The following is a 16,766-nucleotide window of genomic DNA, read 5'->3' on the forward strand; positions in this document are numbered from 1 at the left end:
CTGTGTTACTGTGACTACAATACCTTGTGCCCATATTACTGTGACTAAAATACTGTATGCCCATATTACTGTAACCAGAATACTGTGTGCCCGTATTTATTGGACCAGAATACCTTGTGCCCATATTACTGTGACTAAAATACCATATGCCCATAATACCGTGTCCAGAATACCTTGTGCCTATATTACTGTGACTAAAATACTATGTGCCCGTATTACTATGACCATAATACTGTGTGCCTATATTACTGTGACCAGAATACCTTGTGCTCATATTACTGTGACTAAAATACCATGTGCCTATATTACTGTGACCAAAATACTGTGTGCCTGTATTACTGTGACCAAAATACCTTGTACCCGTATTACTGTGACCATAATACCTTGTGCCCGTATTACTGAAACTAAAATACCTTTTGCTAGTTTTACTGTGACTACATTTCCGTTGAACAAATTTCCTGTGAACAAGTTACCGTGCGCCATTAAATAAAACAGTGGTCATTCAATTTATTTACAGAATGCTGATAAAACTGACACAAGCTACAACTACAGAAACTAAAGTATCTCTTCTATTTGATATTGCCAACACCTTATTTTATCATCTGGCTACTGTTATTACACAAGAAACTGATTTTTATCCACCAACAAAACAATTCTTTACATCATGTATAGAAATACTTGGACAAGTATGTTTTCTTTCAATGTTTGTTTCTTGCCTAATTGCTTTAAATTAAATTAATTATATTTCTTTTATGTATTTTACTAGATTCACTCCAGCTTCACTTTAAAAACTTGCAATGTCAATGATCCACTTTACTTTCCGTGATTTTTTTTTGCTCCAAATCTTTTAATGATTTTTTTAATTTTGTAGGAATTTATTTCAAGAGATCCAAAACAAACTAAACAATTATTACAGTTCTGTTTGGATAATAGTAACTTATCCAATCTAACTTGTCAACATTTTCAACCCAATAACAGTCTAGATATATTTGTACCATTATATGAACGCTTAATACATGTTTTACAACAACAAAACTTAGATCTAGTCTTTATGTTACTTACTAAGGTACGTATTTCTATTTTTTCATTTAAACTACATATCAAAATCTTCTTACTATAGCCTTTGCATGTCAGATTTCTATAGATGGTTTTTAAGACATGTGGGCTCTCTGTTCTTGAAGTATTTCATTCAGGTAGGCATATATTTATTGTCCATCAAGCTTACAGGAGTCTGATGGTTTATTGTGTACCTAATTTAAAGAAAAACTTAATGTTATTTTATACTGACAGCTATATCTTATTGTTATTTTAGTTTGATGTTAAAATGTGGTTAGAAAAGGGTAAACCAGCTAGAGAAAATGTTAAAAGATTTCTCTCAGTTTTGGGATCAGCTTTGATGTCTTGTGGTGCTGAACCAGAAAAACAGTCCAAAATTATATTTGATGTAAGTTTTAATATATAATTAAGTTATGCGACTCATTGAAGTTGTGTATATGAGAAAAATATTTTGGGTGTTTGATAAAAAATTTAAAAAAATATATATAGATAGAAAATATATTAGAATTGCTTTTGTAGCATTTCCTTAGAAATTCACCATTTTGAAAGAGTTTACTTCCTTGATGTTTTTTTTTTATTTTCAACTTTTTGTCTTAGTTATATTGTGGCCATTTACAACTGGTTTTAAGAGCAGACTATCCTGCTTACATAATGGATGTACTTAATATATTGTTACAAGGTAAATGAAAATTAAATTTGATGTGATTAAAATTTAAATAGATTTACCCTGGGCTGTTCAATTTAATGCCTTTCCTGATTTTACTTTGGCCAACAAAATAGATGTCAACTCACTTGATTCGATGGAAACTTAAAACATATTATGTAAGGATGAATCATGGACTGGTTTTCCTGGATTTATTTACAAAATGAAATACTCTCCTGAAATTTGACAAAATATTAATTTCAAAGTTCAGTCTAAAATGATTTGTCATTCAACAAAGGTACTCCAGCAAATGATGTTATAAAGTTCCTAAAGGTAATGAATTATATTAAGATTTAATGGTTGTTATTTGTCTAGGTTCATCAATAGAAAGATTACATGTAGATTGTTGGGAGATGTTTTTGATGATATGTTTCACCTATAATACCCAACAAACAGCAGAAGAACATAATTATAAATTTGATCTGAATGCAATACAACAATGTCGAGATATTCAACTTTCTACTGCAGAGGTAAGGATGATATCTCATAATGATAATGATAAAAAAACTAATATCTTTCTTTGGACGTAAATTATGCCTAGTCTGTTTACAATTTAGTCTAAGCTTTCTACTGCAGAGGTGAAGGCTTGGGATGTAAATTGTGCCTAGTCTGTTTACAATTTAGTCTAAACTTTCTACTGCAGAGGTAAAGGCTTGAGATGTAAATTGTGCCTAGTCTGTTTACAATTTAGTCTAAGCTTTCTACTGCTGAGGTGAAGCCTTGGGAGTCTGTTTACAATTTAGTCTAAGCTTTCTACTGCAGAGGTAAGTTTGAGATTTTAAGCATAGTCAGGGCCAGACTAGCTCTTCTTGATGCATCTGAAATATTCAACTTCTTAAATGGCCACGCTTGTTTTTTTTTCCAGGTCAGTGAAATACTGAATTGTTTAACAAGATATTTCACTGAGTCTAGAAAGGGTACAACTACCGAGATATGTTTATATGGTCTCTATCCAGCATGGGGAAGATATGTACCCTATATTGCTCAGTTATTAAGTGGTTTTTCTAGAGCATTAGTCACTAAGATGTTGTTTAACTTGTCAGACATCGATCCTTATCAAGGTATGGATTATTTTACATTTTATTATCTTTATAAAAATAAAGATAGGTACAATTCCTTCTAAAACAAATAAAATATATTTTTGTTAATATATTTCCCATATCATCAACATTCTTACATTCTTCATCAAGTTACAAGTTCATTGGCTGCTACCAATGTTTTGCCAGTATGTTGTTTGGATTGCAGGTTTTGTTTTGTGGTTCGAATCGTTAGTACATGGTTAATTTATTGCAACCATAAAATAAAAACTTTTAGGGCAGTATTCACTTAATGCTTTTTGTGTAATATATTTCAGTTTTAGATGTGATATGGCAACAAACAATAGGTGTATTTTCAGCCTGGATAGAACCAATATGGAGTAATAATCAACTCATATCACCATGGCATGAAGGGGATGATCTTGTAGCTAGTGAAATGGTCTATGCTTTTAAAAATATTATTCAGTTTATATATAATGAATATGCAGGTGAGAAAAATTTTTGGTTATATTAATTTGGGAAAGTATTTGTACATAATGTAACACCAGTTGTGTAAAAGTATCTGGCGATATTCAGTGTTGGACAATTAGGGTTAACATTTCAGACTAACACTAAAAAGAATTTTGAAATTTTGAAACAAAAGTCATTAATTGTGAGGTATCTTATGATTTATAGAGACTGCACCATATTTTGATGTAGATGTGAGCTAGATTTTCAGACTGAATATATCTTAACAGAATTTGAGTTAAATTATGTTGTCTACTAACAGTTGTTTCTATTTCAGAAAAGGCCCCTGCCTACTGTAGCAGTGTTTATTCTCTATTATTGATGTATTTTATGAGATCATTGGCTAAACCTGGTCTTGTTGCTCATGTTGCCTCCACTTTTACTGCTGAACTTTTAGATCTTAACTGGAATTTACTCAAACCAGACCTTCAATTATTAGAAACCATGACTACAGTAAGTCAATTTATAAAACTGAGTGGACAGGAAGTTCAGAAACTATTACTACAGCAGGTCATTCGAGCTTCAAGCTATAAAAGCTGATAAGTTATGTTACATGATAACACTTGTGTTAATATGAGATACGTTTTTTACTGTTTTAGATGCTAGTTTTGGAAAGGTTAACATGATGTATATTTGTAGGTTAAAGACAGTAGCTGTGAAGATTGTTTCTATCTTATTGGTAGTGTATTGTGCTGTGTAGAATGGAATGATATCTGGGATTATCATATTAATCATCAACCACCAGATATAGCTTGTCGTTTTCAATCAACATTGTTATTGTTATTAATACAAATATATACCTCACCTAGTCTATTACAAGTAAGTTAATTAACATTGTTATTAATATTAATACAAATATTAATACAAATATATACCTCGCCTAGTCTATTACAAGTAAGTTAATCAACATTATTATTATTATTAATACAAATATATACCTCACCTAGTCTATTACAAGTAAGTTAATCAACATTATTATTATTATTAATACAAATATATACCTCACCTAGTCTATTACAAGTAAGTTAGTTAACATTATTATTAATATTAATACAAATAATACCTCACCTAGTCTATTACAAGTAAGTTAATCAAGATTATTATTAATATTAATAGATATATATACCTCTCCTAGTCTATTACAAGTAAGTTAATCAACATTATTATTAATATTCATAGATATATATACCTCACCTAGTCTATTACAATTAAGTTGATTAACATTATTACTAATATTAATATAAATATATACCTCACCTAGTCTATTACAAGTAAGTTAAACAACATTATTATTAATATTAATACAAATAATACCTCACCTAGTCTATTACAAGTAAGTTAATCAAGATTATTATTAATATTAATAGATATATATACCTCACCTAGTCTATTACAAGTAAGTTAATCAACATTATTATTAATATTGATAGATATATATACCTCACCTAGTCTATTACAAGTAAGTTAATCAACATTATTATTAATATTAATACAAATATATACCTCACCTAATCTATTACAAGTAAGTTAATCAAGATTATTATTAATATTAATAGATATATATACCACACCTAGTCTATTACAAGTAAGTTAATTAACATTATTATTAATATTGATAGATATATATACCTCACCTAATCTATTACAAGTAAGTTAAACAACATTATTATTAATATTAATAGATATATATACCTCACCTAGCCTATTACAAGTAAGTTAATTAACATTATTATTAATATTAATACAAATATATACCTCACCTAGTCTGTTACAAGTAAGTTAATTAACATTATTATTAATATTAATAGATATATATATATACCTCACCTAGTCTATTACAAGTAAGTTAATTAACATTATTATTAATATTAATACAAATATATACCTCACCTAGTCTATTACAAGTAAGTTAATTAACATTATTATTAATATTAATAGATATATATACCTCACCTAGTCTATTACAAGTAAGTTAATTAACATTATTATTAATATTAATACAAATATATACCTCACCTGGTCTATTACAAGTAAGTTAATTAACATTATTATTAATATTAATACAAATATATACCTCACCTAGTCTATTACAAGTAAGTTAATTAACATTATTATTAATATTAATACAAATATATACCACACCTAGTCTATTACAAGTAAGTTAATTAACATTATTATTAATATTAATAGATATATATACCTCACCTAGTCTATTACAAGTAAGTTAATAAACATTATTATTGATATTAATACAAATATATACCACACCTAGTCTATTACAAGTAAGTTAATTAACATTATTATTAATATTAATACAAATATATACCTCACCTAGTTTATTACAAGTAAGTTAATCAATATTATTTTTAATATTAATAGATATATATACCTCACCTAGCCTATTACAAGTAAGTTAATTAACATTATTATTAATATTAATACAAATATATACCACACCTAATCTATTACAAGTAAGTTAATTAACATTATTATTAATATTAATACAAATATATACCTCACCTAGTCTATTACAAGTAAGTTAATTAACATTATTATTAATATTAATAGATATATATATACCTCACCTAGTCTATTACAAGTAAGTTAATTAACATTATTATTAATATTAATACAAATATATACCGCACCTAGTCTATTACAAGTAAGTTAATTAACATTATTATTAATATTAATAGATATATATACCTCACCTAGTCTATTACAAGTAAGTTAATTAACATTATTATTAATATTAATACAAATATATATCTCACCTGGTCTATTACAAGTAAGTTAATTAACATTATTATTAATATTAATACAAATATATACCTCACCTAGTCTATTACAAGTAAGTTAATTAACATTATTATTAATATTAATACAAATATATACCACACCTAGTCTATTACAAGTAAGTTAATTAACATTATTATTAATATTAATAGATATATATACCTCACCTAGTCTATTACAAGTAAGTTAATTAACATTATTATTGATATTAATACAAATATATACCACACCTAGTCTATTACAAGTAAGTTAATTAACATTATTATTAATATTAATACAAATATATACCTCACCTAGTTTATTACAAGTAAGTTAATCAATATTATTTTTAATATTAATACATATATATACCTCACCTAGTCTATTACAAGTAAGTTAATCAAGATTATTATTGATATTAATATAAATATATACCTCACCTAGTCTATTACAAGTAAGTTAATTAACATTATTATTGATATTAATATAAATATATACCTCACCTAATCTATTATGATATTAAGTATAACCGTTTGTTATAACTATCTAAACTTATAATTTGTAGGATGAAGAGAAAGTCAGATTATTGAATAACATGGAGAAAAGAGAATGGAATTTTATCACTTTATCAAGTTATAGACAAGCTAGTAATGTTTTTTTAATGTCTTCTCAACCAGCTAGTGTTTTAGCCGAAAGATCAAGTTCTGCTGCTAGGGGACTGGGGTAATCATTAATTTCCTTATTTGAACCCAGACAATTTGGTCCATATCACTAGCAAGGGAAACATATGTATCAATTCAATCTTTGTTACTAAACAACCACCTCAACCATATTATTATGCTTTTTCAAAATTGATGAACTTTTTGGATCCAATTCTTACATGGTTAAAGGTTTGATGAGGAACCTTTTATGTGAATCTTAAAACTAAGAGGTAATATTTGCGAGTCATTGGTGTGGTGTAAACTTTCAAACTAATTTGATATGATTTTCTTATCAGGACTTAATGTGCATTTTGGGATGAATATAATGTGATTTTATTTTTGATCTAAACCTTATTAGCTATTATTGTATCATTTTAGGCTAATGAAGAGTGCTGGATGTTTCTGTAATGATGTAGAAAACATGTGGTCTGGAGATAGACAAGCTAAAAGACAGATGTATATACATACAGTAATATCATTATTATGTCAATGTACTTATTTACCTGATATCAACCAAGAAACATACTCTACTGTTATAGTTAATTTATTAACTGATTTAGAACAGGTTGAACAATCTAGTAGGTATTTTTTTTTTTTAGATTCTAGATATATAAGATCTAGTTTTATAGGGCATTGTTATTTTGGTAATTCAAACAGGTGCCGATAAAGTCAACTCTTCATTTTAAAATATATGATGAGTTTTTAAATAGCTTCTAGCAATTGTACTATATATGTTTGTATTACAATAGTAAAAGTACTGAATGCACAAAAAAAAAAATATTTAGTATTAGGTATTGCCCTGGTAATTTTTACTGTACTGTCAAATATTTTTATTCAAAATCAAAGCTGCCAGTGAGCGTATATTACCTTGCCTGATAAGCTATCTTTGTTCCATAAAGCTGTGTCTACGTCATAATATATTATATGACATGCAGATTGTGTTAGCTTAATCTGAACCCAGTTGTTTTTTTTTCAGTTTCAGATTGGACAAATCAGCAAGCCGAATGTGTAGAGTTATTAAAGACTATTATTAGTTTATTGAATAATTGTAATCCTGAGGGTAATTGGAAAGATATTACCATTACTACCATGAATGAATGGATATATTCCTCACCTAATAGTGTTTTATTAATACCATGTTTAAAAGCTGCTACTAGAAACATAGCCTCCTATAATTTAATGGTAACTGTAATGGAGAACTGTATTGATGTCATCTTTCATCAAGGTATATTGTTTTCTTCTTTTAATACTTTATTGGTCACTCTCTATGCTGTGTTTTGAAGTGGAAATGTCAATATTTGATAATGTTTCACTGTCTATACATACACGTATCTAACTACCTTACTCCCAAGTGATCTCATTGCATTGTTGTGAAGGCCATTGGTCAAGATGTGATTATTATATTCATTGTAGAATCAGGATTAAAAGATTGGACCCCAGTTTTAACTTCATTTCAACCACCAGATAATAATATAGATAGATTTCTAGATGAAGCTATTAATAATGGAGCTTATCTAATTCTTCAAACATATTTATTACAACAAATACCATTCTGTCAAAGTTTAGCTGATGAATTTAAATTGATGGAATTAACTGTCAACTGGACTGAAAAGGCTAAGCCTGGGTAAGTTGTCCTGTGATTGATAATTGTTATTGAAGGAATGATAATTGTTATTATATAGATGATAGTTATATGAAAGAATGATAATTTTTATACGCCCACATCTCTCTATGTTTATTATAGAGGAACAGATCATGGTGATTATGATGATTGTTATTGTAAGAATGATAATTGTTGATGTAAAGATGAATTTTTTTTGAAGGAATGATAATTGTTTTTAAGGGACTGATAATTGCAATTGCAAAAATAATATATGTTACGTTGAGAATGATAATTGTTATTAAAGGAATGATAAATGTTGTTAAAGGAATGAGAATTGTTGTGAAAGGAATGATAATTGTTATTGTTGGAAGAGAAGTTAAAATAATTTATAACAGCCAAACAAACCATGACTGCTTTACAAACCATGAAAACTAATAAACAGTACAGTGAATATAAAGACCAGTGTGATATATTATGTGTGTTTATACAAGATGAAATGATTTGTTTTAGACAAGCTCACACTGTTATTAGTCAGCTTATTCAAGCTTTCTATCCTGATAAATTGTATTTAGGTGTAATATTAAAGGCTCAAACATGATTTGTTAAAATTCTCCCGCTCTATAGAGAAACGGCAATCAGTCATGACAAATTATAGCATACTTATTTAATATTTTTACATTTACTTACAGTAGCCTATGTATGGTAATGTCTTAATCCTTTTGTCTTTTGTCTAATTGTTATTGTTAAAGGATTGATAATTGTTTTTAAAGGAATGATAATTGTTTTTAAGGGACTGATAATTGCAATTGCAAAAATAATATATGTTACGTTGAGAATGATAATTGTTATTAAAGGAATGATAAATGTTGTTAAAGGAATGAGAATTGTTGTGAAAGGAATGATAATTGTTATTGTTGGAAGAGAAGTTAAAATAATTTATAACAGTGTATTTCCATGATGTTTTCTATTAAAGGAGTGATAATGAAAGTAAACTATTAATATGGTGGTGGAAGTTGTTAACTCTCATGGTAAATTATATTGATAGAAAGGGAAGTACACAACACTGTATACAATTATTATATAGGCTTATTGCTGCTTTACAAATACTAGGTGAAGATAGGACTTCCACTGGATTATTAGGGGCCTTTGGATTTGGAAGGAAATCACAGCTTTCATTACGGTCGGTATTTGTTTTTAAAAAGAATTCTCATAAAATCAAGCAATGAAACTTTTAGCTCTTGAATTCGAGCTCTTTTATAAGCACTGTGACAGGTGTCATGCTATATCTTTAAGAACAACTGATACCTTTCTAAATTGCTGTTTGTCAAGTACCACTTTGGAAGTCACCTGCAGGTCAGATAATAATTACTGTTGTCTGTATATCTTTCAGATTCCGTATAACAGCTAGGGTGATGGCAGCCTTTTTGTCTTCTCAGATATTAAGTGTGACAGAGCTACGTTTGACAGCACGACCAGACCTTTCTTCAACCACTACAGCCAAACAAACCATGACTGCTTTACAAACCATGAAAACTAATAAACAGTACAGTGAATATAAAGACCAGTGTGATATATTATGTGTGTTTATACAAGATGAAATGATTTGTTTTAGACAAGCTCACACTGTTATTAGTCAGCTTATTCAAGCTTTCTATCCTGATAAATTGTATTTAGGTGTAATATTAAAGGCTCAAACATGATTTGTTAAAATTCTCCCGCTCTATAGAGAAACGGCAATCAGTCATGACAAATTATAGCATACTTATTTAATATTTTTACATTTACTTACAGTAGCCTATGTATGGTAATGTCTTAATCCTTTTGTCTTCTTTTTCAAATATGATAACAAATGTTTTATAAATGTAAGAATTTGTGTTTAAATATATCATTATAACAGTTGAGAAGCTCATATACATGACATACATAATGGTGTCTTTATATAGCTCCTTACAATTACATACATCTAGAATTGAAGCGATTTTATGACATCACTGATCTAAAAAATCCTGTAAAGTGACTCCTTAAGCACTTGTTCATTCTACAAGAAAGTCATGACATCAAAAGAAGAACTCGAATAGAATATAAAGCTCACATGTAAAGCTTGACAGATAGTAAATTTTCAATAGGACAGTCTTATCTGAATTGTTATTAATCCTTGTTTTGAACATACCGAATTGTCATTGGTTTTTGGTGTTAAATATCATGGATATACTGAATTGTTATTGGTTTTTGGTATTAAATATCATGGATATACTGAATTGTTATTGGTAATTAATAACATGGATATAATGAATTATTATTGGTAATTAATATCATGGATATAATGAATTATTATTGGTAATTAATATCATGGATATAATGAATTATTATTGGTAATTAATATCATGGATATACTGAATTGTTATTGGTAATTAATATCATGGATATAATGAATTGTTATTGATTTTATTGAGTATACTCATTATGAATATTTATCCTGTGCCGTTTTGTGAGAGAATTTGTTTTGTTTTGTTGATTTATTTGTAAAAACAGTTTTTCAGATTTATACAAAAATTAACTTAAACTTGTTTTTTTTTGGCTGAGACTCTTATATTTATTTGGTCAGGCATAAATTGACATATCATATATGAGACTCAATATGTTACCTATATAGTAGTGGCGGGTGTCGCTCGCGAAGCAGACCATGCATACTCTTTTACAACTACTACTATAGCACTTTTACTCTTGCCATTCTTTGGACGAGATTTTGATTAAGAGAATTGTCTTGCCTTTACTCTATCATTGAAATAAAACATCTAGTGTGTTCAGGTTTCAACTTGACTAAAGTGCAGATATCTCTTTTGTTTTGTATTCTTTTTGTGCAGGTCACCGCTCATCCATAATCTGACAAATTTCTTCTTTGTGTCAAATTTTTTCTAAAAGTGTTCAAATTTGGTTATAATTCAAAATCACTATTAAAAATATTTAAGGATGAGAACGAGTAAGGAAATTTTTTTATTGAATTGATTTTTATAACCAAGAACATGCAATGCATACTAATTTTGTCAGATTATGGATTGCAAGTGAAGTCAACCACAGCTATAACACAGAACAAAACATCCCTGCTTGCATCTTAATCAGATCGGTTCCGGAAAGCTATCTTCATGGAGTTGTCTAAGTCATCACGGTACTACACATCTCATATTAGGTGTTAAGAGCCCAGTGTTATTATTGACTGATCATAAATAACAAGGAAAGATGGTTTGATAAAATAAAGACAAAGTATATTTGGCACTCGATTTATTTGAGATATTGCACATTATCACAGTCATCAATTTGTATATATACATGATAAATATCTTCAGAAAAACCTTTTATATGTCACTGTTTATATATGTACAGAAAATCCATTTGTTATTAACTTGCATGAAGTAATTATAATGTAATTATATACATGAACATGTAACACATATTTCAAGCCATCAAACTTCCTCAAAATGAAGGACAATAAATCTTTAAACTGACTTCAAGAAAAGTTAACAAAAGTCTTTAAGTTGAAAAAACATGTTGAATATTTTATTTTTCATGAGCTTTTTCAATGAATACTGTACCTAGAACAAAACTTTAAACCCAAAGAGCTTGTGACAGGTTCCAAAATATTATATCATCTACTCTTTGTGAAAGACCTCAAGTAAAAATCATTAGAAACATCACATCATTTCTTGACATAAGAATAATAATACAGAATAAAAGTTATCAAAAACATTTTTAACTGATGTTTACAAAAAAATTCCAAACCTCTTTAAGTCTGTCTTCACTATTTGAGCAAAAGCTTCGGAAGTCTGCTAGCATTTTATTTTGGAAATGTTCATCACCGGTATTTTGTGAGCGCCATCGTTTTGATAACATAAAGTTCCATGACCACAAGAATCCTGTTTCCGTTTTTTGTTTTTCTGGTTCACCTTGTCTATCTATATAATCTTTATGCATATCAGAAGAAGATTTTTTCACCATGCCTATAGTGTAAGGTTTTGTATTATTTTTGGGAGTAAATAAATTATAATCAGGAATAATGACAAACATTCCACCAGTACAGTGTATGTATTGTTGAAATTCTGTTTCTGAACCAGCATCATAAACACCAGCAGATAGAAAACCAAATCTGTAAAGGAGATAAGTGAAATGGAATAAATTTCCTACTTTCCAGTTCAGTAAATAGTTAATACAGACAGGCGATAACACGGTGTGGGCAATGACAGAAATATTGATAATAAATAAGACTCAATTCACCTAATAATTTTCACTTTCAACCAATGAGGAATATATAAAGAAACAAACACGTAGTAATAGTTTGTCATTGGAATGAATATGTGCTTTACTGACAAAGTTAATCGGATTAATAAATTACAAATGTCCTCTCTCAACTATTCCTTAAGCTTAGCAAGTAAGAACCCATATCACTGAAGTATTGCTGTAAACATATTTGTGACATATAAAAACACAAACTTAGTTTTTGAAGAATTCAAATTCGTACTGGCTGGGCGATATTGATTCAAGTTGATATCACAATATTAAGCATTAATATATCACAATATAGGTATATATCGCAATATTTTTTTAAGTTTGTTTTTTTCTGGTTTTTGAAACAAAATGATGATCTAGAAATTCTAAATGTAACAAAAAATTATAAAGATAGCTTGCGATGCAAGGTAACATACGCCCACTGGCAGCTGTCAGAAATAATAAAACAGTCTTTAGTAACTAAAGTACGAATTTTCTCATATTGAAGAAATTATTTATGCTGAATAATTCCACAAAATTTTTTAAAATCAATATCAATAATCCAACTACAACAAACAATTAAATCACACAGTTCTAATCAAGGACAAAAAACAACTTTTTTCGCGTGTTTACAAAGTCAAGGGCAATAACTTAAAAAATGTTCATCAAAAATATCTCTTGTTAGAACTTGTCCGAGATCTTATGAATTCCAATGATCACACCAAGTTTCATCAAAATCGGTTGAAAACTGTAGCTTCTATTGTGCTCACAAACAAATTTTGACGCGTATTTCGTAAGTTATTGGCAATAACTCGAAAACATTTCATCGAAAAAGGCGTCAAGTTAGAACTTGTCCGAGATCTTATCAATTTCAATGATCACACCAAGTTTCATCAGAATCGGTTGAAAACTGTAGCTTCTATTGTGCTCACAAACAAATTTTGACCAAGTCAAGGGCAATTACTCAAAAACCGTTCATCAAAAATGCATCAAGTTAGAACTTGTCCGAGATCTTATCAATTCGAATGATCACACCAAGTTTCATCAGAATCGGTTGAAAACTGTAGCGTCAATCCTGCTCGCGAACCATTTTTAACAAATTTAGACGCGTTTTTACAAAGTCAAGGGCAATAACTCAAAAAGCGTTCATCGAAAATGCGTCAAGTTAGAACTTGTCCGAGATCTTATCAATTCCAATGATCACACCATGTTTCATCAGAATCGGATGAAAACTGTAGCTTCAAACCTGCTCATGAACAATTTTTAACAAATTTCAAGGCGTTCTAAGTCAAGGGCAATATCTCAAAAACCGTTCATCGAAAATATGTCAAATTCGAACTTGACCGAGATCTAAAGCATCACACCAAGTTTTATCAAAATCAGATAAAAACTGTAGTCTCTATAGTGCTCGCAAGAAATGTTGTCGGACGGACGCACCGATGGACATGGGAGACGACAATATACAATCACATATTCATGTGGGCGTATAAAAATCTCTCAAAACACTCCAGATTTTAAGTTACTTGTTAAAATTGTGTAGATGATCTTGACAAAAATTTGATGATATATCATGATAATTACCATTACCGATATGGCATGGCAATATTTCAGTATTTTTGAATCAGACGATATTATTAACAATCTAAATTCTTTACCGGTATTTATAGTGATATCGGTATATCGCCCAGCCCTACTTTGGGAGGGAATGATAAAAAAATATTAAACAAACCTCTTAATGATCAATTGTTGAAATAGATTGAGTTTTTCTTGTTTTTCTTTCATAGGTAAACCTGAAATAAATCATTTGATATGAATAATACACTTGCTTTCTTACTGAATATAAAAAGAGATATGATAATATTTTGTACCGGTATTAAATATGGTGCATTCTAAAGATTACAACATAATAATGGTCTCCATAATGATCAAATTAAAGAAATTCTTTTTCCAGTTACATCTCTTTCAGATGGTAGAGATTGATAATAATATAATACAGTAATACTCATACCAAAAATCCCAGCAATGTTTGAGATTGTTTTCCTGTCCTATCTTCATAAAAGAATTTCCATCACTAGATAACATTTCTCGAGTGGCATTGTCTGCAAGTTTATTTGCAATTCATCTGTGAACTCTACAAATCACAAATAATTTTACAATATCAAATAGTGTTTGAATGTACTTTACCTGAAAATATTTCTTTACCATCTTCAGATAAACATTGTAATCTTAAAGGTACAAATATAGGACCTCGTAATGGATCAGAGTTGGGAGAATTTGGTAAGGCAAATGGATCAACAGGAACAGGAAGTAAATGAAAACCAGCTGAAACAGCTTTTCTTGTCCAACTGTACACCTGTAATAGAGTGAAGGGAAAGATGACAATACAATGACAACCTACAAAACCCTGTACAATGTATTAAGTAGTCGAAAAGAGCATCAATGCTGGGAGTCATGTTCATTGCCAAATTTGTTTCCAGTGAAATTGGAACTCATAACTTGAAGTTTACAAAGAAAAAAAATTGTCTGATTCACATGTCTTTATGATGTTTTTGTTAAAACCATTCTCTGTATGCTCAAATTCTACATGGTCTGATACAACTGAACTACAGTATATCAGAATGCTTATAAGTATTGAATATCAGTACTAACCAATTCTGCTAGAATACAACCTGTAGCTACCATCCATTGAACTTGTAATTCAAAAGCACTGTTAGGTTGATAGTAGGCATGATATCTGGCTGTAGCCCATTCTAATCTTTCACTTTTACGTGTTGGATCTACATCTACATTGACAAATTTATGATGTTTGGTAGCTAGAATGAGAAATTCAGTATAATTCACTTGAATAAGCCTAGCAAAGAGTAATCTCCCAGTCCAGAAATTTTTGCTCATAAGGAATTGATTAAGACTCCGATGAAAAAGTGGTCAATTGCTACATCAATATACAAAATGTATATAACTAGCTCTAAAGTCTCCACAGTAGGCAAACAGAATCTAAGAATTGCATTCAAAACATCGATGAAAATTAATATATTTGCATGCATTGGTCCACTGATAAGGGGGAAAATGATTTAAGATGATGACAATAATAAAACATAAAACTGTGAAGAAAGGTACAGTGTGTAATACAATAATACAATAAATTCTGTGTGCTAACTAAAACATTGAACCACCACCTTAATTCAGCTAAAAATCAAAATATCAGATAAACCTAGATAATAAATTCATTAGTTAGTTTGAAGCAAAATGAAAAGATAATAAAAAGAAAGATGTATTTTTATACGCGCACATCTCTCTATGTGGACGTATATTGTCGGCTAGATTTTTTGATGGAATCAAAAGAAATTCGGTATGTGTATATATATTCATAAAAGAAAGATCAAGTTCGAATTTGAGCTATTTTCGACCGTTAGAAGCAGAGTTATTGCCCTTGCTCCAAAATCTTGAATATGCTATTACACTCTTAGTTTTCAACCGATTTTGATGAAACTTAAAATGGATGTTATTGGACCTAAATCGAAAGGTTTGAGAAAGTTTAGTTTACTTCTGATTAAATTTAAGGCTTTTTCAAGATTTAGGCCTCTTACGTCAGTTTTGAGGAGTTATCGCCCTTTAACCTCTATACAGTAAGTGCTTCTATCAACATCATATTCATCAAACAAAGGTCCGTCGGTCTGTTGGTCCGCCCGTCAACATTTGCTTGTAAATGCTCTAAAAACTAGATTTTTTTGATGGAATCAAATGAAATTCGGTATGTGTATACATATTTATAAAACAAAGATCAAGTTCAAGAGCTATTTTCGACCGTTAGAGATTACTAGCTACTCTAAATTTTTACTATATGATTATACTTCAGTCTGAGATATCAGAACAATGTTTGCCTTTTAAATGATCCCAATATTGAGCATCGATTGATGAATTTGTATAGCATGTTGTTTGATCTTAAATGAGTAAAGTAACTCAGAGGAAATAATCAATGAAATTTTTCTAAAAATATTGGAATTAATAAGCTAAAAGTTGATGTGTCTATTAGGTATCTGCAAATCTGTAAGAAAAGTATTAGTAGCTGAATTCTGATCTATAATAGTTATTATAAGCTTTTTAAACTATGTTTGAACCCTTAC

The 16,766-nt window shown here is 29.2% G+C and overlaps 2 protein-coding genes across 2 annotated transcripts in view; one reads left to right on the top strand and one right to left on the bottom strand.

The window, feature by feature from the left end:
* LOTGIDRAFT_228859 (hypothetical protein) overlaps positions 1–8,238 on the top strand; it is a gene marked incomplete at both ends in the record, with an annotated part of 46,484 nt that extends 38,246 nt beyond the window's left edge. The window contains 16 exons of the mRNA XM_009059890.1: positions 518–686; positions 872–1,066; positions 1,313–1,444; positions 1,654–1,735; positions 2,075–2,229; positions 2,625–2,820; positions 3,114–3,284; positions 3,581–3,756; positions 3,943–4,122; positions 5,112–5,144; positions 5,683–5,711; positions 5,872–5,902; positions 6,644–6,801; positions 7,158–7,357; positions 7,756–8,004; positions 8,193–8,238. Coding sequence (XP_009058138.1) covers positions 518–686; positions 872–1,066; positions 1,313–1,444; positions 1,654–1,735; positions 2,075–2,229; positions 2,625–2,820; positions 3,114–3,284; positions 3,581–3,756; positions 3,943–4,122; positions 5,112–5,144; positions 5,683–5,711; positions 5,872–5,902; positions 6,644–6,801; positions 7,158–7,357; positions 7,756–8,004; positions 8,193–8,236 — 2,200 coding nt within the window. The remainder of the gene's footprint in view (positions 1–517; positions 687–871; positions 1,067–1,312; positions 1,445–1,653; positions 1,736–2,074; positions 2,230–2,624; positions 2,821–3,113; positions 3,285–3,580; positions 3,757–3,942; positions 4,123–5,111; positions 5,145–5,682; positions 5,712–5,871; positions 5,903–6,643; positions 6,802–7,157; positions 7,358–7,755; positions 8,005–8,192) is intronic.
* A 3,891-nt stretch (positions 8,239–12,129) lies between these two features.
* LOTGIDRAFT_153895 (hypothetical protein) overlaps positions 12,130–16,766 on the bottom strand; it is a gene marked incomplete at both ends in the record, with an annotated part of 38,449 nt that continues 33,812 nt past the window's right edge. The window contains 4 exons of the mRNA XM_009059891.1: positions 12,130–12,523; positions 14,372–14,432; positions 14,827–14,995; positions 15,292–15,455. Coding sequence (XP_009058139.1) covers positions 12,130–12,523; positions 14,372–14,432; positions 14,827–14,995; positions 15,292–15,455 — 788 coding nt within the window. The remainder of the gene's footprint in view (positions 12,524–14,371; positions 14,433–14,826; positions 14,996–15,291; positions 15,456–16,766) is intronic.

This window comes from Lottia gigantea, assembly GCF_000327385.1.
Source record: "Lottia gigantea unplaced genomic scaffold LOTGIsca_4, whole genome shotgun sequence".
Classification (NCBI taxonomy): domain Eukaryota; kingdom Metazoa; phylum Mollusca; class Gastropoda; family Lottiidae; genus Lottia; species Lottia gigantea.